Source organism: Aptenodytes patagonicus, chromosome 5 (assembly GCF_965638725.1).
Source record: "Aptenodytes patagonicus chromosome 5, bAptPat1.pri.cur, whole genome shotgun sequence".
NCBI lineage: Eukaryota > Metazoa > Chordata > Aves > Sphenisciformes > Spheniscidae > Aptenodytes > Aptenodytes patagonicus.
Genome location: NC_134953.1, coordinates 18,640,391 through 18,666,615, shown reverse-complemented (window position 1 = coordinate 18,666,615; position 26,225 = coordinate 18,640,391). Strand labels below are relative to the sequence as shown.

Sequence of the window (26,225 nt, the reverse complement as noted above, 5' to 3'; positions counted from 1 at the left end):
TTTGATCCACATAACTATTTCTTTCTTTTTAATTATTAACTTGTGCCTTACAATAGAAGAGGAAAGAGTGTGAGCAAACGATTTGCTGGTTCCAGGAACTACTCTGGCACCACCGCGAGGGCAGTAAGATCTCGTGATGATAACCTTGCCAGGGCACTGACACGCAACACACGCACACGCGGAGTCTCCGGCTATTGCAAAAGCGATTGCTGGCGATTTTAAGGCATTGAAGGAAACCTATGGTTGTAAATCCTATATCAAATTTGGCACACGTTGGAACAGTTAGACCGAAGATGAGGATGCTTTGCGGGCTGGTGTTCAGGAGTCCTGCAGCTTCCCAGCACCAGCTGGGGCACGATGCTAATGTGAGCACGGGGTTTTCATGTGACGACTGTGCAGCCAAACAAGGGGCCCTGCAGACACCAACATTTCAGAGCCAGTGACACCAGACGAGGTGCTGCGCCCACAGCGTGGTGGTGCCTTCACCTCTGATGCACCAGTTCCCTGCCCTACGCCTGCTGCTAGCAAACCCCACGTGCCTGGCTGGACTAATGCTGCCAAAAACCAGACAAGAGTTGTCAGGACAAAAAAAAAAAAAAAAAGAACATTCCTTATAGCTTAAAACGTAAGTGGCTCATAGACCAGACATCAGGTGTGGTTACAGTCCAGTATGGCTATTTCTGTGCTGCTGGGATTAAAAGTGGATGGCTACGGCTTGAGGAGTGGGGAGGAGTTTAGCTATACGTGGATTTGGATAGTAGTTGAAGGTCTGTAGCCTTGAAGCTAGTTGTAGCAAATGTGTTGAGTTGATTGCCTCATCCTCCCTCCCCAGAGAGCTGGTTGAGCAGCAGTCCCAACCAGCTCCCCCTCGCCCGCCGTGGGAGGAGGGAGGGAGGGATGGTGGGTGCTATGAGTCCACTGTGCCACCACAACAACGACCAACATGCATCTAGCTACCTGCCTGCACCTCCGCCCCATTTAAAAGGGAGCAATGTGCCAAGCTTGGTCTCTGCAGGGCAGGACCCGCGAGGAAGCCAGCCCCGGTCAGTGTCCCCGGGGGGAGTTACGTGTTTCTAAGGGGGGCTTCCCACGAGCCCAGCGCAGCTTTCTGCCTGGAGGGGCAATTTAAAGGCCAAGTGGAGACTGTTCCCCCTCAAATGCAAAATGGACGGGGTTCTGACGGTTACATTTTTGCATTCGCAATGATTCCTTCATGCAGGTTTAATCTCCCTCTTTTCTTGGCAGAGGTTATGGTCCCCTCAATCATCTCAGCCTGGCTGGATGATATTTTAGAGGTCACTTTAATAACCTCTCCTTGCTCTTCCTCCTTGAAGGACAGAGTAGAGGAACTAAAGCCTTTTGGCTGGAAGGAGTAAGTGGGGTTGGGGAGGGGATTGAGCGCTGAAAGGCCGACGCTTCCTGTGCTGAAGAGGGTCTCCTCTCCCTCCAGCAGCTTCCTGCAAGCACATCACAAGGGAAGAGGTTAGTCTGGGGACATCTCACGTGAAACATCTGCAAAGCCTGAGGGTGTGCTGTGACCTGCGAGCAAGTCCGAGGGCTCCAGGCCATCACCCCAGCCTGCAGTGGACATGGGTTCAGGTCACACTGCACCATGAAACTGGTTCAAAATCATATGCTTTGGTTGGAGCACTTGCAATATGGGGTACACGAGACCAGCTCCCTCCTCTCCCTACAGAAACCCCAGGAAAATAAAACCCCAAACCAGAGGGACTCTGCCTTTTGCATCTACTTCAACTTTTCAAGAGAGACAAGTTTCCAGCCCCAACTGTCCCTGTTAAAAACCACTGCTTCTGGGGCAGCTGGGGGATGCAGCTCATGGCTGCTAGGTTGAGGCATGACATGGAGCCATGGCTGCTCCCCAGGCAGGAGCACAGCAGGTCCAGGCAAGGAGGATGAGCAACACGATGGTGTTGCTCCCTTGAGTGTGTACCCAGGTATTTTCTGGGCCCTTGAAAATACCCTAGCCTGGTGGGATTGGGGGTTCGGGTTGGGAGGCAGCTGGGCGGAGCAGATCAGAGCAGCCTTACCTGTAGGCAGCTATCTCAATATCAAGTGCCATCTTGACATTAAGCAGGTCTTGGTACTCCCTCAAGTGCCGAGCCATCTCGTTTTTGGTGTTTCGCAGGTCGTCCTCCAGCTGCACGATGGTGTCCTGCAAAGGCAAGGGTGCTCAGGACCGTGTTTTGGAGCAGGGACTTCTGCGGGTTTTCTGCTCTGCCATTGCAGAGACAGGGAAGCTGCAATGGGTAGTTGGTCCACGATGGCACATCCCACCAGGAGCTTGGGATCAGGAAATCTCACACTAAGAGGGATGGAAAAGCTGGAGCACCGGGCATGGATTGTGAGTATGTGCAGCTGGGGGGAGGCTTTGAACATTGATGGATTTATACAGTTTCCCATCTGCAGCAGGGTCTGTGAGATGGGGGTGCGTAGGCAAATAGCACATGGTGGTGGAGCCCCCAGTCCTGTGGGGGACAAGGCAGGGGGAAGGGGGAAGGGGGAAGGGGGAAGGGGGAAGGGGGAAGGGGGAAGGGGGAAGGGAAGGGAAGGGAAGGGAAGGGAAGGGAAGGGAAGGGAAGGGAAGGGAAGGGAAGGGAAGGGAAGGGAAGGGAAGGGAAGGGAAGGGAAGGGAAGGGAAGGGAAGTTTTGGGCTTAAACATTGTCAAAGCAGGGGTGGTGGCTCAGCGGGACAAGCAAGAGCACCCAGCACTGCTGCAGCCCACAGCTGGAGCGGCTGCCTGGAGAAGGGCTGCAGTCTGCATCTGGGGGGCTTAGGAAAGGTTGGGACATGCATCTGGGGTGGTGCTTCCAGGACAGGAGGGAAGAGCTGGCTCCAGGAGGGGAAGGCTGACACCTTCCCCAGAAAATGTGTAGGAACCCCAGGCTGCGGGGCTCTGAACGCAGGGATTTGGGGGGGTTACAGAGTCAGGGCCCTGCCCTGTGAGAGCCAGGGTGCTCAGCTGGACGACAATGTCCTTCTAGCATCCTTCCCATCAGCTTTGCCGTGCCATGGCTGCTACATCCAGTTCTACCTGTGATGTGGAAGAGTCCGAGGCCAGACCTTCTGCTAACAAAGGGGTTGAATCTTTTTTTCTATTTTTTTTGTCAGAGAACAAGCAGCCCTGGTTTTTTCCCCACATGCACCCAGGTATCTAAGCAGCAGCCTGAAAGCAGTGAAACCCGCTCTTATAGGGATCTTCCCAATCAGATGATTTTCCACTGCTGGCCGCCCCACTGTGCCACCAGAGGAGCGTGATTTGGAGCGGGAATGAGTAAGCAGTTTGCATTTAAGTGGTGGTGCAGCCCTGCCTGCAAAGCCCTGCAATGGCCACTGCCAACATCTGCTCTCCCGCACCTCCTCCCACAGCCATCCCCATCCTGTCCCTGACCTCATCCCCATCCTCTCCCTGTCCTCATCCCCATCTTGTCCCTGTCTTCATTCCCATCCTGTCCCCTCCTTCGTGTCCCGCATAACCTTCCTTGTGCACAATGCAGAGACAGCCACAAGACGTGGAGCTGCCCAAGGAGCAGGGAGCTGCGGTGAGCCTGATGCAATGAGCCCAGTCTGAGCTGAGACCCTCAGAGAAGCAGTGCCAGCTCATCCTGAACATGGCATGGGGCATCTCACGGGCAAGTTAGCTGGACATATCCCACCTTGAGGGACATTTATGGGCCATCCTTGGGATCTCTGCCTTGACCTGTGCTGCCCTGACTGTCTCCCGCAGCAAAAGAGCTGCATGAAGCTGTGCCTCTGAGATGGGACTGGGCAATGGGAAAGGGTTCAAGGAGACCATTGGGACATCAACTGAAAAGCTCCAGGATGTGCATGGATGCCGCTGCAGTACAGATTAAAATCTCTGCTCCGATGCAGCCAGACTGCTGCTGCACCGAGCCATGTCAGGAGGGAGGGACTCGGCATGACCCTACCCCGGGACAGCCCCACTCTTGCTGCTCTGACCCTCCGTGCCTACAGCCCCCTTCCCTCTGCCTGCAGCTCGCATGAACAAAATGCTCTTCAAAAATGGGCTGTCCTTGTTACCCTGTCTGTACCTCTCTTCCACACCCCAGCTCTACCAGCTAGCTGAATAAACCCCCCTCCCCACACCATTGCAACCCTTTCCCTTAATGGAAAGCTCTCACATATTGGTTCAGATTTGATTGGTAGCCTACAAATATAAAGACATGTCCCTGCTTTAGCAGTCTATAGGAACATTTTAAAAGCTCAAACAATAGGAATATTCTCTTTTAAGACAGACTTCCATCCTTTTCCACTGGTTGTAGCCAGGGAAATTATTTAGCTGCTACACATGTACATTGTCCAAAAGACTCCTAAGTATTACCACACTTAAAGCAGATCCTGAGCGTCATGTAGGAAAAAGCTGCTGTGCTGCCACTAAAGCAATTTCAATTATGGTGCTGTTTAATCCAGTTGCATTATTTTTCCTTTTCCCAATTGATAGGTTGTTCCTGGAATCCCTCTTTTCACATGGCATCAAGACTATTTGAGAAGATTATTGTGTGTAATCCTTTCACCCACTAAAGAAAATATTGTATATTCCCTATTACCACAATATTTGTCGAAGACGACCTCAACTATTCAGAAAGATTGCAAGCAGCTTGGAGCTACAGTCACGAATTCTAGAGAGCCTGGCAAATTTTGGCCTTGAAAATGACAAGGCATTACTTGGGTGTGAAATAACAACGTCCTTCAGCTATGACGTAAGGCAGTTGTTTCAGTATTTAGAAGGAAATCGCTTGATTTAGAAACCACAGATCATTTAATAGCCATGTAATAGAACAATCTCGGAATTCATTTTATTATAAATCATGAACGTTTCCCTGTAGCAAGAAAATGTGGTAATACTACATAATGGAATGAGAGATATGGAGCACTTAGTGTCCGCTCCACATGAGTCTTTCCACAGACATAAGAGATGCTGGGATCTGGCTGCAAATTCAGCCTTAACATTTGCAGAGCTCTGATTTCTGCAGTGCAGGTGCCAAGAGCCAGGCCACAGGGCGAGGGGCCAAGCCTGGGCAGACGGCTTCGAGGAATTACCCACAATGATGGGGAACGTGTGGGCAATTCTGGAGCTGACCCTTAAGGGACAGGGCAGGGATGGGGTGATCTCCCGAACAGCACTGTCTTGTGCAGGGAGACCTTTTTCCCCTGCGGGAAGGGGGTGTTGGAGGGAGTGTCCTGGCCCTGCCTGTCCCCCCAAAACCTGCCCTCTGGGGTTCTGCCTATAGATAAAGGATGAAAGCAGCGGGGCAGGACTTGCTGTGCAGGGCAGAGAGGCCCTATGCCGGGGGGGAGGAAGGCTGCAGGGATGCCTGGCACTGCGCAGTGCTGCGGGGGCACTGCCCCTGCATGGGTGGGCACTGCACAAGGCAGAGGGGGTTGGTGCTGCACAGTGCTGGTGGCTGGAGGCGGGGGTGTCGCATGCAGTGCAGCACAGCACGGGATAGCGGGGGCGCCGAGTGCTGCACGGTGCGGGGGGGCACCGCATTGGGCCGGGGCGTCCAGCGCTGCACGATACTGCGGGAGGGGCTGCTGCAGAGGCTGGAGCTGCGCTGCAGGATTTTGCATGCAGTGGAGGCGCTCAGCGCTGCACAGGACCAGGGGAGGGGGAGTGCTGGGTCGCAGGCGCCGGCGCTGCATGGCGGGGAGGTGCTCGGTGCTGCACAGCGCCGGGGGGATTGCGTGGGATGAAGATGCCCGGTGCTACACAGCACTGGGGGAGCTCGCTGGGGCAGGCTGCACGGGAGGAGGACGCTCGGTGCCGGTGCCGCACAGTACCGAGCGCCGGGGAGGAGCTGCCCGGCGCTGCCCGGTGCCGGGGACCCTGCGCGGGGAGGGGACGGTGACGGTTCCCGGCGCCGCCCGGCTCACCTGCAGGCCGGCGGCCTCGGCGCTGTGCCGCTCCTCCAGCTCCTGCAGCTGCCTCTCCAGGGACTGGTGGGCGCCGCGCAGGCTCTCCATCTCCGCGAGGCGGGCCTGGAGCTGGCGGCGGCACTCGCCGGCCTCCCGGCGGCTGGCGCGCACGGCCTCCTGGCTGCGGGCCGCCCGCTCGTGGAGGCGGGCGCAGCGGGCGCGGTACCAGTCCTCGGCCGCCTGCAGGTTGCGGGCCGCCAGCGCCTCGTACTGGGCGCGCAGTTCCCGCAGCGCCGCCGCCAGGTCGGGCCGCCCCGCCGGGGCCGGGGCCGGGGGCGCGGCGGCGCGGAGCGCGGCGCCCAGCTGGGCCACCTGCTCGGCGTGGGCGCTGCGCAGCGCCGCCAGCTCTTCCCGCAGCGCCGCCGCCCGCCGCTCCAGGTCGGCGCGGGCGCGGGCGGCCCCCTCGGCCGCCTGCTGCCGGGAGCGCAGCGCCTGCTCCGCCTCGGCGCGGCCCCGCGCCTCCTCCTCGCAGCGCGCCCGCAGCCGCTGCGTCTCCTCGGCCAGGCGCGCCCGCTCCAGCGCCGCCTGCGCCCGCTCCCCGTGCGCCTCCTCCAGGCGGGCGCGCAGGGCGCGCAGCTCCCCGCCCAGCAGCTGGCCCAGCCGGCGCGGCTCGGCCGACCGCTGCCGCAGCGCCGCCAGCTCCGCCGCCAGCGCCCCGTTCCGCTCCTCCAGCGCCCGCACCCGCTCGATGTAGCCGGCGAAGCGCTCGTTGAGGCCCTGCAGCTGCTCCTTCTCGCTGGCCCGCGCCCGCCGCGGCTCGCCGCCGCGCTCCCGCCCCGGCTCCGCGCGCGGGCGCGCCCGCCGGCCCGCCGCCCCCTCGGGGCGCCGCGGGGCCTCCGCGAAGAGGTGGCGGTAGGAGGCGGCCGGCGCCGCCGGCTCCGCGCTGTAGCTCATGGCGGCGGAGCAGGACCGGCGGCGGCGGCGGCGCTTATGTACGGCGGGGCGGGGCGCGGCGCGGCGCGGTGCGGCGCGGGGCGCGGGGCGGGGCGCTCCGGCGGGGAGGGGGCGCGGCGCGGTGCGGTGCGCGGTGCGGTGCGCGGTGCGGTGCGCGGAGCGCCCCCGAGGCCGCCGCGGGGGGGGGCGGCGGGAGCTGTCCGTGCGCCGCGGTGCTGAAGGGCTGTGGCGGCGGACGGGGCACGGGGCGGGACAGACGGATGTATGTGTGTAGGGATGGACGGACACATGCACACGGACACAGAAAGAGCACACAAACATACACGGGCAGATGGACAAGGTCACACACGCGCAAAGAGACGGACGCGCAGGCACGCGACAAGGGACAGGCGCGTTCACAGCAAGACGCGCACACACACGTGCTCAGAGCCAGACAAAGGGACAAGCAGACGCGCAGAGAGACACGCGCAGATGCACACGCAGATGCACGGGCAAGGAGAGGCAGAAACAGAAGGAAGCAGGCAGAAATGGGCAGGTGGAGAGGCAGGCAGGCAGACACAGAGAGACAAAGAGGCAGGCGGCCACACAGACACACAGACACAGACACGCACAGACACATATCACTCCTGCTGGGGTATCCCCAGCCATCCCCGCCGATGCTCATGGGAACCTGCGCTGTAGGCCTGTGCCTGGGGTGAAGGTGTCCTGCAGGGTTGGTCCCAGCCCCTCTCCTCTGGTGGGGACCGGGGTGCCTATGGCAGCATGGGGTCTCCACTGGATGGGGCAGCGGGCGGTTGGAGTGCAGTGGGGGTGCAGGGGTGGGGACATGCCTGGAGGAGAGCGTGCCCAGGACAGAGACTCATCATCAGTCCAGCCGTGCCGCAGGGGATACACAGGGGAGGATTTTGCCTCCAGGTTGCTTGCCAGGAACTGAAAGAGCCACTTCAGTTTCTCTCCTGTCCACGCAAGCAGGCTGGGCCTTCCCACTGGCAGGGGTTTGCTGGGAGTACCCAGGGTTGCAGAGCTGATGGGGAGGGGACACACACACCCCACCTCCAGGCCAAGCACCGCGCCCAGGAACACGGCATCCCATAACAGGACCTGCCAAGAGACCAGCAGGAAGTGACTGGTCTCTAGGAACAGCAGCACAAAATGTGGCTGTGAGATGGAAAAACAGCTTAAAATAACTGTGATACAGGTGTGAGGAATGTGGTGAAATGTGCCACCAGATCCTGCCTCCTGCCGTACTTCTCTGTGCCACTGAGCTCTGCACTGATGCCCAGTTCCTCTACTCCACTTGTCCCCGTTTCTCCTCACAGGTGACCAGGGGATCGCATGAGGGAGGTCCAGCAGATGAGCAGGAGGACGAGCAAGCCAGGGCCGGCACTGGAGAGAGCCATGACTTCCAAAACAGCTGTCGCTGTTCCAAAGGGACCAGCCAAATGGGGAGAGACGGTGCTGGGATTCACATCTCCTTGGGATCAGAAGTCAATCATAACAGTGGCTCTGGAGAGGCCCTGCAAGCATGGCAGCAACCCTGGCTGGAGTGCACAGGAGCGCACGTCCCTGCAGCCATGCTTAGAAGGGCACTGCCTGAGGCAGAAACCCCATGGGGAAAACATCCCTTTCACTTGGGAGTGAGGTGAGCCCAGCCCAAGGTGGAGCACTGCCCCACTGTGGGAGCAGGCTGGTCCTAGGCCTGCAGTCAAGGATTGGTGGTAGGATTAACACACACATGTATATACCCCACCTTAGTCCTGTCCATCTGTCCCATAGGGCACAGGAGGAATGAGGAGTGTCGGTCAGTGGAGGCAAAGGAAAGAGACAGGAGCTATGCACACACTTGGGCGAGAGACCTGGCTTGTGCCTTGTTTTTCCAGGACTCAGATCTGCTTACAAGTAGTTTTCCTGGAAGGACTCAGTTTTCCTGAAGCCTGTTTTAGGTCAGTGACTGCGAGGCTACACCACTTGGATTGTCTGAGTAGCTTACGTTTTGGTGGCAGAGCAGGCCGGGCAGACAGCCTCAGCCCACACTGGGGTCTGCCAGCCATCCTGGCCCTGGAGTGGGCTGCCTGGCTCACACTGCTGATCCTCTCTTTGGTCTGGGTTTTTTTCAGGTCTTTCACATACTCCTCACACACAAGTGTGTTTTACCGCTGCCTCGACATCCACTGCTTTGCATTACAGTATCCTAAGTCAGGTTTCTGCTACTGGCAATAACTGATCAAATAACTGAGAAGTTACCAGCTCTGCTTAGTTATGTGTGTGGCATTGTTTTGATGACTTTGCTCTGATGCTCTGATGATGGTGGAAGCTGTTGTGGTTCTCTTTGTCTTGGAGAAGTGGAGTGCAGCCTATCCTGGCCTCCCCTCTTGTGCTGTTTTAGCACTGCCATACATATGTAGTCTAACAGTGGAGTTAGGAGTATCACAGTCTCCTCCAGCAGAAGAGATGCAAGGGTCTCTGCAGCGACTGCTGATGTCCATGGGTAAAGACCCTGGGATCGAATCCCTTTGCCTTCCAATGGGTTGAGCTGTTCTGGAGTCTTTCTACACAAACGGAAGGAGACTGCATGAAACAGGTGGGACCCGAGTCAGTTGCTGATGTGACTGCTGGGACCTTGTAGCTGAATGAGCACAAGGAATTGGAGTCAATAAATGATAGTAAGTGCTGCTGTCCCGCAGAACAAGGATGTGGCTCCAGCTCGCTGGAGGGCTGCTTCTCATGGCTTAGACAGGTGTACTCTTCACTGGGTAAAAAACTGGCTGGACGGCCGGGCCCAGAGAGTTGTGGTGAATGGAGTCAAATCCAGTTGGCGGCCGGTCACGAGCGGTGTTCCCCAGGGCTCAGTACTGGGGCCAGTCTTATTCAATATCTTTATCGATGATCTGGATGAGGGCATCGAGTGCACCCTCAGTAAGTTTGCAGACGACACCAAGTTGGGCGGGAGTGTTGATCTGCTTGAGGGTAGGAAGGCTCTGCAGAGGGACCTGGACAGCCTGGATCGATGGGCCGAGGCCAACTGTATGAGGTTCAACAAGGCCAAGTGCCGGGTCCTGCACTTCGGCCACAACAACCCCACGCAGCGCTACAGGCTTGGGGAAGAGTGGCTGGAAAGCTGCCTGTCGGAAAAGGACCTGGGGGTGCTGGTCGACAGCCGGCTGAACATGAGCCGGCAGTGTGCCCAGGCGGCCAAGAAGGCCAATGGCATCCTGGCCTGTATCAGAAATAGTGTGGCCAGCAGGAGTAGGGAAGTGATCGTGCCCCTGTACTCGGCCCTGGTGAGGCCGCACCTCGAATACTGTGTTCAGTTTTGGGCCCCTCACTACAAGAAGGACGTTGAGGTGCTGGAGCGTGTCCAGAGAAGGGCAACGAGGCTGGTGAGGGGTCTGGAGAACAAGTCTTCTGAGGAGCGGCTGAGGGAACTGGGACTGTTTAGCCTGGAGAAAAGGAGGCTGAGGGGAGACCTCATCGCTCTCTACAACTCCCTGAAAGGAGGTTGTAGTGAGGTGGGTGTCGGTCTCTTCTCCCAAGTAACAAGCGATAGGACGAGAGGAAATGGCCTCAAGTTGTGCCAGGGGAGGTTTAGATTGGATGTGAGGAAAAATTTCTTTACTGAAAGAGTGGTTAAACATTGGAACAGGCTGCCCAGAGAAGTGGTTGAGTCCCCATCCCTGGAGGTATTTAAAAGACATGTAGATGAGGCGCTTAGGGACATGGTTTAGTGGGCATGGTGGTGTTGGGTCGACAGTTGGACTCGATGATCTTAGAGGTCTTTTCCAACCTCAATGATTCTATGATTCTATGATTCTATTCTTTCAGAGGAGCAAGGGGTGGCTGAGACCTTGGGATCCAGCTCAGCATGAGCTGCCAGTTCTGGGGGTGCTCCAGTGTTCCAGGCAGCTGCAGCAGGACCCCATCCCAGATGGTTGGCACCCAAATGCAATTCCTTTGTGAGCCCCTTGAGCCCCTGACCCAGCTTTCAGGGGCTGACTTGGCCAACAAACCTGTACAGCCCTCCCAGTGAGAGGGAGAGCTGCAGCGTGGCCGCGTCCTGGAGAAGGAACCATGTCCCAGCAGACTGGAAGGAAGTCCTTGAAAGACCCAGACCCAAATCCCCAAAATTCCCCAAATTCTATCCTATCCTATCCTATCCTATCCTATCCTATCCTATCCTATCCTATCCTATCCTATCCTAAGCTCAGAGGCTGGAGACAAGCTGAACGCCAGCGTGTCAGACCTGAAATGAGATGGCAAGCTGGAAGTGGGCACAAACTGAAACCAGGGCAGTGCCTGGGCTGCGTTCAGGCTCCGGAAACCTTGACGCCTGAGTAACACACGGATCTCTGTTGGGACACACACATGTGGTCACAGGGGGATCTTTATCTGGCCGGAAAACAGGCAGAAAAACCAAGAAAAACAGTCCCATAACAGAATTGCAGTGCTGAAACCCAGTGCGTTGCCCAGGACCTTTCCGTACCTCCCAGTTGCTTCAAAAATCAATGCCTGTGAGACAGCAGGAGGAGTCCTTAAAACTCCATGATCCTCTCTGCACAGCAGCCACCTGCTGATGGGGCTCATTAAACAATTTATCTCCTGAGCTGCAATCTGCCTGGGCTTGTGATTCAGAGGAAAAAGCCGTCCTCTGAGCTGTGCACACACAGCGATGGGACACAAACCTTCCGGCCGGTTTCCAGCACAGTCCATTAAACTAATGCTCTGGGTAGGTGTTTCGCCACCCGGCTTCACTGCGGCAGCCACATAAAAGGGAAATGCTTCCCGGCAGCGGGAAAAAGGCAGATCCAAGTGTCTCCTGCGAGGCTGCTGCCAGATCTCCTGCGGCACAGGCAGGCAGACCCACTGCGGGAGGGAGAGCTCTGTGAGTAAGGGCAGCAAAATCAGGGAGAAAACATATATAAGTGACAAACAGATATATAAGAAAGAAGGACGCATTCACTGAATTGCACACACACAAAACCACTGATAAAAATAGAAAAATGGCTGTACTGGGTCCCTCTGACTCAGGAGTTTGTTTCTGACAGTGGCAGATTTATGCTTCCCTGGTATAATTTCTCTGGTTCTGGCTGTCTGCGGCTCTGGGGCTCCCTGGGCAGCAGTCACATCCCTGTGTTTGCTGGCCCTTATCTAATCAGTGCAAGTTCACGTCCTGGATGCCACCATGCTCTGTAATCCACAGTTTGATAATGCGCCGTATGAAAAAACATCATCTTTGTTTGCGCTTCAGAGTCGCTGCCAGGTAATTTCATTCCATGCCCCTGGCTTGTGGGACACAGTGGAAGAGCTGGGACACGGTTCCTTCCCACCCACCTCCCTGTGGAGGATTTTGCAGACTTCTGCCTTACCTCCCTCAGTCTCTTTCCTGGGCTGAAGGATTTTTGTCTATTTAATTTTCTTTCATAGAAAAGCTGTTTCGCACTTTTAGTCATTCTTGTTGGCTTCAGTGCATCTTCTGGGGTTATGTGTTGGAAAGATGCGCAGACACACAGACAGACAGACACACACACACACTCCAGGATGGGCCCCACCATGAGGATGCATGGAAATGAGCTCCCGAATACAGGTGGACGCATCTCCAAGTGAAACCCCTTGCTTGGGTGCCCGGCGCAGGTGCCGTGAGATGTCCCAGGGTGTTGGGAGGTGCAGGCTGAGCTTCCCAGGTGGGTAACACTGCCCTGCTACAGGCTCGGCGCTGAAAACGGGCTTTGCTTTAGCCAGAACTAATGGCATGTGTTAAAGGCTGGTGCCGTTCGGTACTTCCCCTTGGCAAGGAGACGGAGCAAGGCTCGCAGAGCCCAGCGAGCCACGATGGGCCAAATGTGCCCAAGTCGGCACAACCCTGCCCGGTGGCATGTCCCTGTGCTGCAGAGGGTGGCGGCAGTGCCTTATCACCCGGAGCAGAGCAGAGAGCTATAGGGAAAGCTGAGGGAAGCGTCCTTGGGGAGATAAAGGAAGCACCGCAGCGGCGGGGCTGGAAAAGCCTCTGCCAGAGGAGCGGAGGCATTCCCGGCCTCCTGCCACCACCTGAGGCATGGGAAGGGAGAGCAGAGCTGGGTGCCAGCGGTTTGGCAGAGCCGCGTGGGCCCAGGGTGAGCTGGGGCAGGCGGACGGCTGCCATCACCCTTTTCGATGGCGGGGACCACCCTGAGGTGGCCAGGACCCTGCTGGGGCTGCGGCCTTTTCCAGGCCTTGGGGTCAGGAAAAACAGGCAGAAAAAGGGAGGCTCATTTTGCCGGGGAGGTTTTTTGCCCAGCACTTTTTGGGGCATTGCTGGCCCAGTGTGGTACAACTGGGAATGGACCAATGGGTATTTTTTGCTCTGCACAACCATTCCTTGAGCCTTTCCAGCCCGGACTGCCATGCCCGCAGGTGTGATGGGCGCAGGCCTGTGCTTGGTTGTGGCAGTGGACCTGTGCTCGGGATGGGCAGGCAGGACCCCCCTCCTCCTGCCACCGTGGCCAGTGTCCCCCAAGCCCCTGGCCATCACCCTCCGTGCCATCCACAGTTGCTCCCCGGGACCTCCTCGCCATCATTCCCACAGCAGATGGGGTGCACCTGGCCCCCTTTGCCCCAGCCCGTGCTGCAAATGCACTCCCCAAAAAATCAATAATGAATTGCACTATTTTAACCAAAGCTCTGGCTCCTTCAGCCAGCGTGGCACTGAGGCCGGCTGACAGAACTGTGGGGGCTCAGGCAGGCCGGGAGTGCAGGGCCGGGGGGGTGCAGCCCCAGAGATTTTGGCCGGAGCGATGCCAGGCCCTGGGGGGGCTGTTGCGGGGGTCTGTGCGGCTGTTCCGCGGGTTGGCACACTGCCACCGCTCCCTGCTGCCGCTGCTCTGCGGCTGAGCGCCGGGCTCGCACACTCTCCCCGGTCCCTGCCGCCGAGAGGGGCGGGGCGCGGATCGCGCCTGCGCAATGCGGCCGCCTCGGCGCTGCGGCAGTTGTGCGGGGTAGTTCTTCCGAGCGCGGCAGGAGGTGAGAGCCGCTCGGGCGCGCGGGGGCAGTGCGCGCGTGCGCGCGCCGGGCGCGTGGCGGGGACCGTTGGGGGGTGGGTGGGGAGCGCCCACTCCCCGCTCCCTCTCCCCGCACCCTCTCCCCGCTCCCCTCAGGCGCGCACCCCGGGAAGAGGGGGCGTCTGTCCGCCGTGGCGGCCGGGGCTGAGGAGGGGAGGGGCAGCGAGTGGAGCCCGGGTGCCCGCCGGCGGCACTTCCCCTTCTGCCGGTGAGGGGATCCCCTCGGAGGCAGCGCCCGCCGGCTCCGCCGTTTCCCCGGCGCCCGGCTGGCGCCCTCCCCTGCCCGGCCGCTATGCCCCGGGAGCCCCTGTTGCCTTCCCATCCCGTCCCAAGCAGGGCGTCCTCCGGGTTACCTTAGCCCATCCCGTACGGGCCCCCTCTCCCGTCCCTGGCGGGGTGAGCCCCCGAGCTCTTCACCTTCCCCACCGCGCCCCCAGGCAGGGCCCCGAGCTGCCCCCGCCCTGTGGCCGGCGGGGCGCGCCCCGGAGCTGACCCCCTCCCTGGGGCAGGGCGGCTGTTTGCCTGCCGCCCCGTCGCGGGGAGCGCTCTCCCCCCTCTGCCGTCCGAGGCGCAGCGTGAGGAGAAGGAGCCGTCGGGAAGGTGTTTCTGAGGTTTGGGGCCAGCACCCGGTGTGTTCGTTTCCGCCTTCCGTCCCACGTGGGCCGGAGGGGTCCTGGCGGCACCTTCCAGCTCGCAGCTTCCCCCTGGGGTAGCAGCCACCCCGGCTGGGGAGGTGGGTAGAGGCGATCCTCTTCGCTGAGGAAAGCCCGATCCCGGCGCTGGGCAGAACACTTCCCGGGCAGCCTTGCATCAGGGCGAGGGTTCATTGTCACTGCTCTGTTTCGTTTGAGTTGCTCTTGGCAGTCCCGCTATATCGGGCTTGAGCTGATAACCTAAAGACAGGAGCGAGGCGCCAGATAAATAAATAAATAAAAAACAACGCAAAACTGCTTTGCTCACATTTTGCTTATGCTTTTTTTTTAATCGCTCCTTTTGTGCCAAAAATAATGTTGCAAAATGTGTGGCAGAAACAAACCTACATTGGTTTCTGATAGACTAGATGACTTAATAGGGCAGTACTGTTTCTTGTAGCACAGGCAGTTTTAAAAATTCCTGGAACCACTGAGATTATGAAACCCTCAAGTTTATTCCCTTGCTGCCAAGTTGGATACTAAGGATCCTCTCTGACATGGTCTTGAGAACATTCCTCCCAAGGCATAATCACTTATGTTTTAAAAGATTATTTTTTTTAAACTCTGGAAGATTTACCATTTGAACCTCAAAGATTGCAAAATGCTTTCTAAATAGTCACTTAGAAATGTCCCCCTCTTACCTATCCAAATGGTGCCCTGTGTAGAATAACATCTTGTCACCGACTGAAATACATTATTGATCCGTATACCTGTCACTAGTGAATAATCGAAAATATGAAGATTTTCAGGTCCTTTCAGGTGCTACGTGGCTTTATTGAAAACCAGAAACAAAACTCAAAACTACATTTTGATCTTTGGTTGATGTGCTGAATTTGTAGTTCTGGCAGTGAGGGAAAAACCCTGGTGTTTTACTTGCAAACCAATCAGCTTAGCTCTGGAAGTCTGTCACAGACCTTGTCAGCCCGTGTCAACCTAAACATACTTTAGAGTAGAACTGCTATTTAAAATAATCTATTGCCATTAGTCTGGAGTCCAAAAGATCATTCAGGAACTTGCTGGTTTGATTAACAGCAGTTGGAGTTTGTTCAAGCATAGACGTAGTTTCATTATATAGTACAATACAACCTTTACTCTGTATAGCGTCATTCAAACAAATTGTATGGCAAAATGCACCACTGAATTACATTTAAAATGCTCCATTGAATTAAGTACAATTGCAGAGATAAATGGGGAGAAAAGTTGTAAGGATGGGAGAAATGTTTTCAGCTGAGGTTTGAAATTAACAGCCTGTTAGTATATTTGCATTGGTAGCATTAGTGTTATACACTGTTTCTAGGATATAAGCTAGTAAAAATCAGATGCAAGCTGAAATTTTCCCAGGCAAATTTCCAGTTTGCAGGCAATTTTTAATAATAATAATAACAACAATAACAATAACAAAAAATAATAATAAAAATCCCCCTTGAATTGTTACTCCTTGTCATGTTTGATTCCTAATACAGCTTGAATTGAAAGTTAATAGACACTTCCTAAAATCACGAGAAATATTTATCCCAGACTTTTTTTTTAAATTCTAGGGGAATGTTTGTTTTTGAAAAAACAGAAACCTTAGTGTGGTGTTTACTGGTAAATACTGTGGTATTGTACTTTTTGGGGAAACATTGAAAGGAGTGTTTTATTTCCTTTAAAAATACACAAGTATATTATTTTTGCGTCTAAAGTAAAAGGGAAGCAAGCTATTAAAATACAATGTTTAACTGATGCTTATTGAAAAAGCAGATAGGTTTATTTGCTCACATCATACCTGTTATTTGCAGTTCAGCTTAATAAAATAATGCTTCAGTTAAAAACTGGTAGATGGGTGGTTAGCTTGCAGCGTGAGCCGTTATCTGGGGATGGCCCTGGGCTGGCTGCAGAGTAGGTTTGTGGTGCTCCAGGACAAACTGAGATGATCTGCAACCTTTGAATCCTAAGAAATTGTAGATACCAACTCACAAGGAGGCGCAGAAAGAAGGGCTGACTGCAGCTCTGCCCTCAAGATCTTGGGCAAGAGACAAAAGCGGGGTCATGCAGTCACACTCAGTGAACCCATTCTTTTGTAGGAATTTGAAATTGGGGAGTGCTGTGGGATCTGGGTGGTTCAGTACCACGCAACCTGCTGTTGCTCGGCCACTGGTGAAAATCCTACAGAGGTCTGTAATGACCCAAAGTAACGTTACCATGTAGAAGCTGCTTGGCCTGGGGAAGGTGGATTAACAGTCTCCAACCAGGCTGCAGTGGAAAGTTGTCATAGGAACTAGCTTGCTGTTTGGCAGGGCTGTGCCTTGTCTTCACTCTTTTAAAAGAACACCTCAGTAACTAATCACCTCAGGATAAGAAATACTCATATGCCATCCAGCGTAAACCCATGAAGAGAGCAAGACACTTCAGCTGTACCCCAAGGGAAACTGAGGACAGCACTGTACGTCAGCAGGGGACAGCCTGAGTAATGTACCTTGGGATGAGTTCGCAGTGACTGCTCTACGCCGTGTCCTTGCCTCGGGGTGGCTCACGAACGCTGGGTGTCCTGATATAAAACAGCTGTGGCTTTTTTAGCAGTGAGAATAATAGGACAGAAAACTGAACAGAATATGCCCAGGAGTGGAAGCCTTGTCTCGCTCTTCAGGATGTGTTTGGGATGAGATATGTTACCAAGTCAGCGCATGGGAATTCTTCACTTATTGTCTGTACTGCACCTACTTTTCAAATTTTATTTATAGTATCAGCAGCACAAATACCATTTGAAATTATATTTGAAATGGCCACGATCTGAGTCTTCAAAAGTTGGCTGTTCTGTGCTGAAGCATACCTTATTCTTTGAGCATCTCCAAAGTGCACATTCGTATAAATATTTCCTATTGTAAAATGTCTGTTTTGTGCTACTAAAGAAATTATTATTATGTGTCATGGTTATGATGCTCGTAGCAATGAGCTGTATTTTGCTTTTTAATCATTATGACTCCTTAACTGGCATGGTTCCTAAAACTTTGGACTGTGTACTCTACATAGAGAGCATGTATAACATGAGTCTGCTTTCTTAACCACAGAGAGAATCCAGCATGTACAATAAATAGGACTTAATGTACAGTAAATAGGCCTTAAGCAACATCTGGAAAAAATTGCATAGGTATTTAAGGTAGCCACTGTAAGCAATTGATAATCTAAACCCGCCTACATAAGGGTAGCCATTAAGTCTCATGCATGTGTTTGCAGGGCTAAAAAGGTGCTTGGGAGACCTGCCTGTATGAAGCCATATTAGGATAAATACATTTTTTTATATGACAGCATGAGATTAAGAAGGGAGCCTGAGTAATTCAGCCTTAAAAAACCCCACAGCAGTCTATGTCGAATCTTACTACTTCCTGAACGTGTAACAGTGTGTGCACCTTACTATAAGGTCAAAAGCAGATTTGCTCTTACTTCCCGGACAGTTGGGTCCCCAAACGTAGGAGTAGTGAACGGCTGTGTGCCAGCCCTCTCAGTCCTGTCACTTTTTCAAGTCTGGTACAGGATGGTAGAGGCTAAACTTGTTGCTTGCTGGTGACCTTAGCTTATCATCCTCTGGGCATGAATACCTGATGTGGGATTTGCCAGCACAGCAAGCCCTCTTTTGGTAGTTTCATTAGAGATAAAGTTCTGATTAAACTGGGGAGGTTGGAAGCCCCACTGTGATTATCTGCATGCTACCTTTTCTTAACATGTAAGCAAGAAAACAAGTGGGTTCTTACCCTGTGCATCATACCAGCTAAAACTGCTTTAAATCCTGCAAAGGTGTGAGCCCGTTAAATGTGGAGAGCAGGAGTCACAGTAATGAGATACCTATAGAAATGATGCTGGGACATGAGCAACCTGTTGGTTTCTCTTTTGAAATTAAAGGATGTGTGGGCACAGCTTCTGTAGGTGGATGGAAGAAGAAAGGGAGGCCCAAGGAGATGTGGTTCTTTTGATATCTGAAGGTGGCTCCAAAGTGAAGTAAGTTAGTAGAAACAGATGTGTGGGAACAATGTACTCTAGTACTGCTTGTGTGGTACCCGTCCCGTAAATAAGACGACAGTTTCCGTCTCCAAAACTACCATTCCAGCTCTTTTCACCACAAGTGATTTATTTAAAAACAAAGGTTCCTTGAAGGCATTATGCGGTCCAACCTTAGCTTAATTTAGTTATAGGGTATTCACAGCTCCCAGCTGCCTTCCAGATATTGTCAAACAAAGACTTACTGTTTTGCATATATACTTATTACAAGATTATCATTTAACCTTGCTTGGCAAAATTGGTTCGGAGGAAAGGGTAAAACAGAGATTTCCTGTATGGGTTTCTGCAGGAGGCTCTGAAGTAGAGTGGTTTTCCACTGTTTACTTAGGAACAGGCCTTTGGATTAGCTGGCTTTGACCCAGGCCTTGTAGTTCTCCCTGTTAACATTGGCATAATACATAAAACACTTAAGATATGTTCTTGCTAGATTTTCAGGAAGCAAATTCTCACTGAACCCTCCAGGAAGGTACGCTTCCCCAGAATACTTTCCCACTGGGGCGGTCCAGCTTTGGCAGTTGTGGTGGCCAGATCTGGATTGTGGGACCTTCTGGGTAGGTTGCCCCTTTCTTGTGTGAGCTGCTGCCTTTCCCCTGGCAGCAGCTGCTGCCTGCACTGCTGCAGTAGCAACAGCTGCATCCCAGCTGTGTATGCTGGGTTCAGGAGGAAGCGTTTAGCTGTTCAGGCAGTGTTTGCTGCTGAAATCAGTATTCCTTACCTCCTTTGGAGAATGGTAGCCGTGGGTGCGAATCAGCTCATACTTTGCTACTTGGACCGTGCTCCTCTTGGCATTTGCATCAAATGTAGTGCATCTGGCCATGGCATATAGCAAGAGAAACTTTCTCGTCAGCTTCCAAAGTAACCTAGAAAGGAAGGTAAATTCAAAAGATTGAAGACCGATGGTTTAGTATAAAGCATACCAAAATCTCTAGACCAGCTGAATTCAGCTGTTTGGGTTGATTCAGTTGGTGATGAGTTGCACATAGGCATGCACGGCAAATAATTAGGAACATGGGGTCAGAGAAGAGCATGTGAACGTTCTGCCCTCGGAAACCCAGAGAGGTGCTGAGTGAGATTTATGCCAGTGCTGTGTAACCATAACAGCAATTACCAATAATAACATCTAAGAGTAAGTGCTAGTAAAAGGTAGGCTGCTTAGGTAATTTTGGAAGTCAATAAATAGAACCGGTTGCAATTAAAAAGAAATAATCTTTTTAGATGTTGATTTCTTTTGCTTTCTCCATCTCCATCTGAGATGCCTTGTTTTTTCCCCCCTCAAAGGAAGAGCTGAACATGTTGGCAAAGCTATTTCAAATGTTTCTTTCTGATCTTTTCAAGTCACCTTTTTGGATATTACACAGCAATTCCATTTCAAGACTATGCAAAGACATATGTGGCCTTTGAAGTCACAGGAAGGGTCTGCAAGATTTGGTCCCGAGTGTCAAGTTCAGTCACGTCCTTTCTGACATCCTATGCAGTATTCACCGAGACCTTTTAAGAACAGGTACCCATAACAGCTGCATAGTTGTTTCTTTTTCATTGCTTGTTCAGTTCCACTTTCATAATATTATTCTCTGTGTGTGCTTTTAAGTCGGGATGAGTTCATTCCCTAAAGAAAAACTGATCAGTTGAACATTAATTGCAGGTGCTCTGAGCACCAGTTAGCTTGAGGCTGACCCTGGAAACTGCTCTTCCAGTTCAGTTCCTGTAGCTTTCCCATCATTGAATACAAGTGGCTGAGTGAAGCTGGAGAGAGGAATTTAACATAGAAGCAGGCCAGACTGGTAAATCATCTGTTAGTTCTGCTGTCTGGAAACTGAGGCAGGAGTCAGATGTCATTTTCCGCTTCATGTCGCAAGCATCAGTCGATGCACCAGTGATGTTTAAGGGCAGACAGGTCAGCAAGGCAGTGCCTGTTTTGAATCTTTCTGTGTTTTGGGATACTGCATTTCCACATTGCTTTCCTTTGTTAAAAAAAGGAAAATAAAACATTGCCTAAAGGTAAGTACAAACATGTGAACCGGGTCTCTCTGAAGGGAGGAGTGGTCAGCAGACCTTTTCCACCTGTAATCAAAAGCAGGGCTGCAGCTGGCAGAACTGGATAGAGCTCTGCTAGGGAAAAATGATAAAAATGAACATTTGCTACCTAAAGCTGTAAGTGGTTCAAGTAAGTAGACACAAAACCCCTCTTCTCTATTCTTCAAAATGCTTCCTCTACCCGAAAGTGTCGCTGCTAAGCAGTGGCTAGCATACCAGGCGATCTTCTGCTAAGTCCTTTTTAGTTAATGATAGGAATTTAGCCTCTAGAAGGCATTAGCTTGCCTGTACCATTAACCACGTGGTGACTGCAGACATCCTGAGCAGAACATGTCTCACACATGCTCTGGCATTTGTTAGTATCCTCCTTATAGTGGTGTTGAAATGGGATGATTTTATAGAGAGTGAGTGTGTTAAAAAATGCCAGTGCTGGAATCATCATCAGATGTACGTGATATTTTATGAGCAAATTTTATACAAATTGGAAAAGGCTTTACTTGCTGTGATCTGAGATGAAATATCCATCTGTAGCCTTCAATAATTTGGGGACTTTTGTCACTTCTGATCCAGGGAAATAACACTGTGGCCTCTCTAAGAGTTTGTTAAAAACACATTTGTAATCTAACCTTTCCTATTTTTTTTTCACGTGATAATAGATTAGGTAGATTCTTAACATTTTGTTTTACATGTATTGTAACTTTCTTGCAATATTGCACTGGCAGTTCTATGAACCAGGGCCAAAAAACTCTGCTTGCTAGACTTGAGCAATCAGGAGGGAATGGATGATGAAAAACTAACAATGTTTTACTCATCTACCACTCATTTTTCTTCACTCAGATTTCTTCACAGAATATCTAGTGAGTAGATATTAACAAAGACAGCAATAAAAAGCACTTTCAGTCCTCATAAATCAATGTGTGCTGGTGGGGTCAGGAACAAATATTGGAAAGGTTAGGACACGTAGAGAACTGTCTTCCTGTGTTGTGACGCTCAGAGCCAGGCTGGGATTTTTTTCAATTGCTGTTTTGAAAGCAATTAGAAGGAGGCATTTCTGCGGCTGCACAGGAGGCTTTGTGCTGGCTGGGTGCGTGTTCAGCTTTTTTATAGTGGCTACGGTAGGTCAGGTAACATGCTGAAAAATAAGTTGTTCTCAGTGAATCAGGGCTGTCATACTACTCTGCTTGGGACAAACATTTTTTAAAGGCATCTCAGAACCCAGGGGATTCAAGCTGTTCGCTCATCCGCAGCAGGAGCACAAGACCGTGCTGTTGAACAAGTCTTTAAGTCTACACTGACGAGATACTTGAGGTTCCCTGAAGAGAGGAGTCCCAGCCAGAGGGAAGGTTCAGTGTCGGGAGCTCTCGGCCCTGGTTTTGGGATAACAGGGACCTGCTGACAATACCTTCTTAGTTGTTTGTTAATGTTCTCTCACCCTTCAGGCTTACAGGTTTCTTCCAGGTCACAGCTGATGGAGTAGGTCTGTCACTTTATGTGTGTTCCCTCTGAGCACCGTCTATGCTGAGACAAGTACAGAGAGAGCACTATGTCTCTCATCCTCAGCTCCTGCCAGGGAACAGTCTTATGTCAGCAGGATTGATTTAACCTATTAAAAAACAGTGGGCTGAAGGGGCCATGGAAAGATGACTTTGTGTTCCTCAAATGAACTTGGTGGTTTGTGTATTGCTTGGACGGGGTAGTAAAAAGTTCCCGAAGAAAAGATACAGTTGGAAAACAGTATAATGTAGGCCTTTGGTATCACTTGATAAAGCTGAGACAGTTAGGTTATCAAAGAGAAGCCAGACTTAGCAAAAGCTCAAAGTCATCATAGATGTTCAGTTACTTTACTGATGAATTAAGTTACGTAGGTTGCCTAAGAAATGCTCTATGAATTAGCAGTCTTTTGGAAGAGCATGGGAATACTGCAGAGAAAGTATTTGTAAAATTAATTTACTTGTAGAGTTCCCTGCAATGGTGCCTCAGTACTACACATCTGTCAAGATTAAATGAGATTTGGGGGCTGATAACACCTAGGTGGGGTCACTATTGTGCCCTAAGGACAGACTTGTAATTTAATTTGTAATCAGGCAGACTATAATTGCTATGTTTGCCTCTGATTAAAAAAACAGGTCAGAAAAGAAATGAATTGTGCTCTGTATGCAGAGGGGAACTTCACACTGTAAGAGCACTTCAGAACACCTACAGACTTCACGTTCCCTGTTTTTCCATCGTGCTCGCTCAGTTGGTAGGTCTGTGTAGCTTGCTTCTCATCGGCAAGGAGCTGCTCTGTGGGACTGCTTGCTAAGAACAGAGTGCAGGAACGGTTTTGAGTACACACCTTTCTGATCTCCATGATGAGTGATAAGTACATGTCCAACCTCTGGTTTGGGGAGAAAGAGGATTTCTGTATGGCTTAGGTGAGGGGTACTGGTGGTTACTGAACTAGGAGGAACATAGAGAAGGAGGGAGTTGTACTTCTGGCCCTGTTAGAGCCAGCCCAGGAGTGAATTTGATGAGCTGAGCCTGGATGCAGAAGACCCCATGCTGTTCTCACCTGAAAGGCTAGATCAGCCTCAGGGAAGGCTTCTTGGAAGAGAGATGGGTAACCATTATTAAGGACAAGGGTAGGAAGCCCCTGAAATCTGTAGTAGGCTAGTATGCATCTGGAGCCCTATATGTTAGGATAACTGAGAATCAAGATCCTCTTTACTAAATGATTTCTGTATTTATCTTCACAGTGCCCTTTATAGCTAAGGGAGTATCATTATTTTATCTGGTTTGTGTTCTGTGGACAAACAGCAAGTTGAAAACTAGCTGAGTTTTGCATATGAAGTCTGTGGTCTTGCTGGGTATTAAGGCTTTCTCTCTTGTGTCTGGCTTAGTTCCATAGTCCTCAGCTCATCCTTCTTTTGGAAAGACGGGTTTATTTGTCAATGATCTGTCTGTTATTGGTGGGTAAGATCTCAAAAGGAAGAGAGACCAAGTTAGTATATGAGCATTTTGTAAGCTTTTTCCTTAAAGAGGGTGGGAGGAGAAGGGAATCGCTCTGGGAAAGATAACTCTTAGCAGGAAAAAAAAATTCTCATTGGTTTTGATAGAGCAGCTCTCAGAATTACTGGATTGTCTTCAGCTGTTGATCTGTGTTTATTTTCAGTAACTTCTTTTATGAAGGAGGAACCAGTGTTTCCCAGTTCAAGTACACCAGCTTCTTTATTCAGCAGCATGTCCCTTGGTGAGTGTTGTGTCCAGAGCCCTGGGACTCACACTGACTAGCCAGCTGGCTATCCGCACCTGCGCTGAGCAGGGACTGCTTTCAGCTAAGGCTGGAGGGAGATGTGAAGTCATGTTTCCATCCTGCGGAGATGGTTCAGATGCTGATTCTGCTGTCACATCTGTTTATGTAGCCCATAAACATGTAGAGAGGGCCCATCCAGCATGGAAGAGGGTTGAAGTGTCTTTCAAAAATCATCCTTATTCTTCCTTTTACTTTCAAAGATTAGAAAAAAGCCAGAATAAGCTTTCAGTATCTTTGCTTTTTCTATAAAATATTAATGAAGCAGGGACCATGATCTTCAAAGACAAGAGGGTTTTTTACCAGTAAGTACAGTCAGTAAGGAAAGCCAATAAAAATGTCCTCCCTCACCTTCAGTGTCTAGAAGATAAAGAGGACTTTTGGCTGTTTGCGTTATCCAAGCTGACCCAGTTGCATGCTTTCAGAATGACTGTGCTACTGATTGGAGTTGTGCATCTCAAATACTTTGTCCGTTGCTACTGCGCTTCTGGAAAGGCCCGTTAAGTCTGTATTTGCTTCCTGAAACACAGTGGAATCTAATGAAGAGTGCCATTGTTTTGAAACACCGTGGTCTGCTGCCAAAAGAGCTACTGTTGTATAATCCTTAATAGCAGGTTAGAGTGGCAGTTGTTCCTTGGTTTGAAATCGGTATGTGGAAGGATGGCTTTCCATTTCTCTCTCCGGGGATGGCACGTCTCATCTTGTTCTCTCTCTTTGGGAACTGTAACTCTCACAGAGGTGTTCAGCTATCCTGAGTTGGTAATAGATCCTCGCACAGGTTTGAGCACCAAGTGTGTTACTTAGAGGTAACAAGCTGAAGGGGATGGAAGAAACGGGCAGTCTCCTTTGAGAAGGGGGAGCAATGCTCTGGCTGCTGAGTAGCCAGGGGTTACATTTGTCAATTCTTGCCAGCAAGTTTATTTGTTGCTAAAGACGCTTGAGATTGTTCTCATGTAAAAGAACAGAGTTGGAATAGAAAAGTTTATCTTGACTTTCCTTTCTGATTTGCAGAATTCAGTGTGTTCACTTCCATGCTGACATTTCTGACTTTCATGCTGTTTATGTTAGCCTGCAGCTCGGCTAGCACGCTGTCATGCTTCATCTTTTTAGCAATGATATTAGTATTTGCAGATATCAGTCAAACATTGAATTCCTGTTGTGGTGGGCATTTGCATCAAACCTTACCTCCCGGTTTTCAGTTAAAGCAAATACATAGGAACTCTTAAATATTTTCTTTAGGATAGACTGTATTACAGCAGAGGGATCAAATTACTCTCTAGTTTTTAATCTTTCAAGACCCTGTGCAACCAGAGTAATTGCTTACAGGAAAAGAGTGTGAGTAAAATATTTGAATTATCTTACGGGTTTCTTACTGGAATTTAACAGCTGGAAACAAAAAGCAGTGAGAACAGCATCTTCTTAGCCAGGTCTATGCTTGCTATTGGCAGGCACTCAGTTGGACAGCAGCTTGGGAACCTCCGCAGCAGAGGTTGTTGCAGGCTGCTGAAGACCTTTTCCCAAGGAAGCGAGTTTCCCAGGGCCTTTAGGGTGCACAGTTCATGCTGGTGTTGGCTCAGAAGAGCCTTTGTTTGTCCATTCACTTTCTCTCCAGGTGAAACCTCTCTCTGGAGGTTTCTTTCCAATATTGCTTGTGCCTCAGCCTCTTATTCACTGATACATTGATTTATAAGGTGAGGAAGAGTCACCTCAGGCATGATACTCAGTTTGACTGAGTTGACCCAGCTACCTGCTGGGTAGCTCAGGCTGTTTGACTTTTCTGCATTAATTCTTGACTGTCTGAAAAAAGGCTGATTTAAACATCACCCCCCTCCCCTTCATTTAAAGCCCTCTGGTGATGGAAAAACTGCTTCAGAAATTTGTTGTTTCATAATTAACTGTCCCCTCTGTTAATATTTTTTGTGTGGATTTATTTAATTTCTAGTCATGAGCTCTTGTTCTGTCATTGCTAGACTGAGAGCCCTCCACATTCACGCTGCTTTCCTGCTTGTAAATGCTTCTAGACTATTTTCAAATCACCTGCAGAGCTGCTCTCTGTAAATTGGCAATGTTCCACTCCAGCCTTACTCTCTTTCACAGCTTTATTCCTTCTGCAATATAATCAGTATCGTTCTTGAATGGGGACAGCTGGCTGAAGACAGTTTTCCAGCAGTGTTTGTAGCAGTGACAGATAGGCACATGGAGTCTTGCTTGGTAGCCTTGTACATCCAAGGATCATATTTGACCTGCAGTCGCAGCATTTCTTCGAGAGCTCATGTTCGCTGATTCTTCTCTATGGC

At 51.3% G+C, this 26,225-nt stretch overlaps 2 protein-coding genes across 2 annotated transcripts in view; one reads left to right on the top strand and one right to left on the bottom strand.

The window, feature by feature from the left end:
- Positions 1 to 6,850, bottom strand: INA (internexin neuronal intermediate filament protein alpha). Its single transcript, XM_076338009.1, has 3 exons — positions 5,915 to 6,850; positions 2,049 to 2,173; positions 1 to 1,457 (listed from the first exon to the last, which is right to left on the bottom strand). The coding sequence occupies exons 1-3, from the start codon at positions 6,848 to 6,850 to the stop codon at positions 1,184 to 1,186; spliced, it is 1,335 nt and encodes a 444-aa protein (XP_076194124.1). The 3' UTR covers positions 1 to 1,183.
- A 6,926-nt stretch (positions 6,851 to 13,776) lies between these two features.
- Positions 13,777 to 26,225, top strand: part of NT5C2 (5'-nucleotidase, cytosolic II) — a 63,086-nt gene continuing 50,637 nt past the window's right edge. The window contains exon 1 of the mRNA XM_076338934.1: positions 13,777 to 13,843. The gene's annotated coding sequence lies outside the window, so the exon portion shown is untranslated. The remainder of the gene's footprint in view (positions 13,844 to 26,225) is intronic.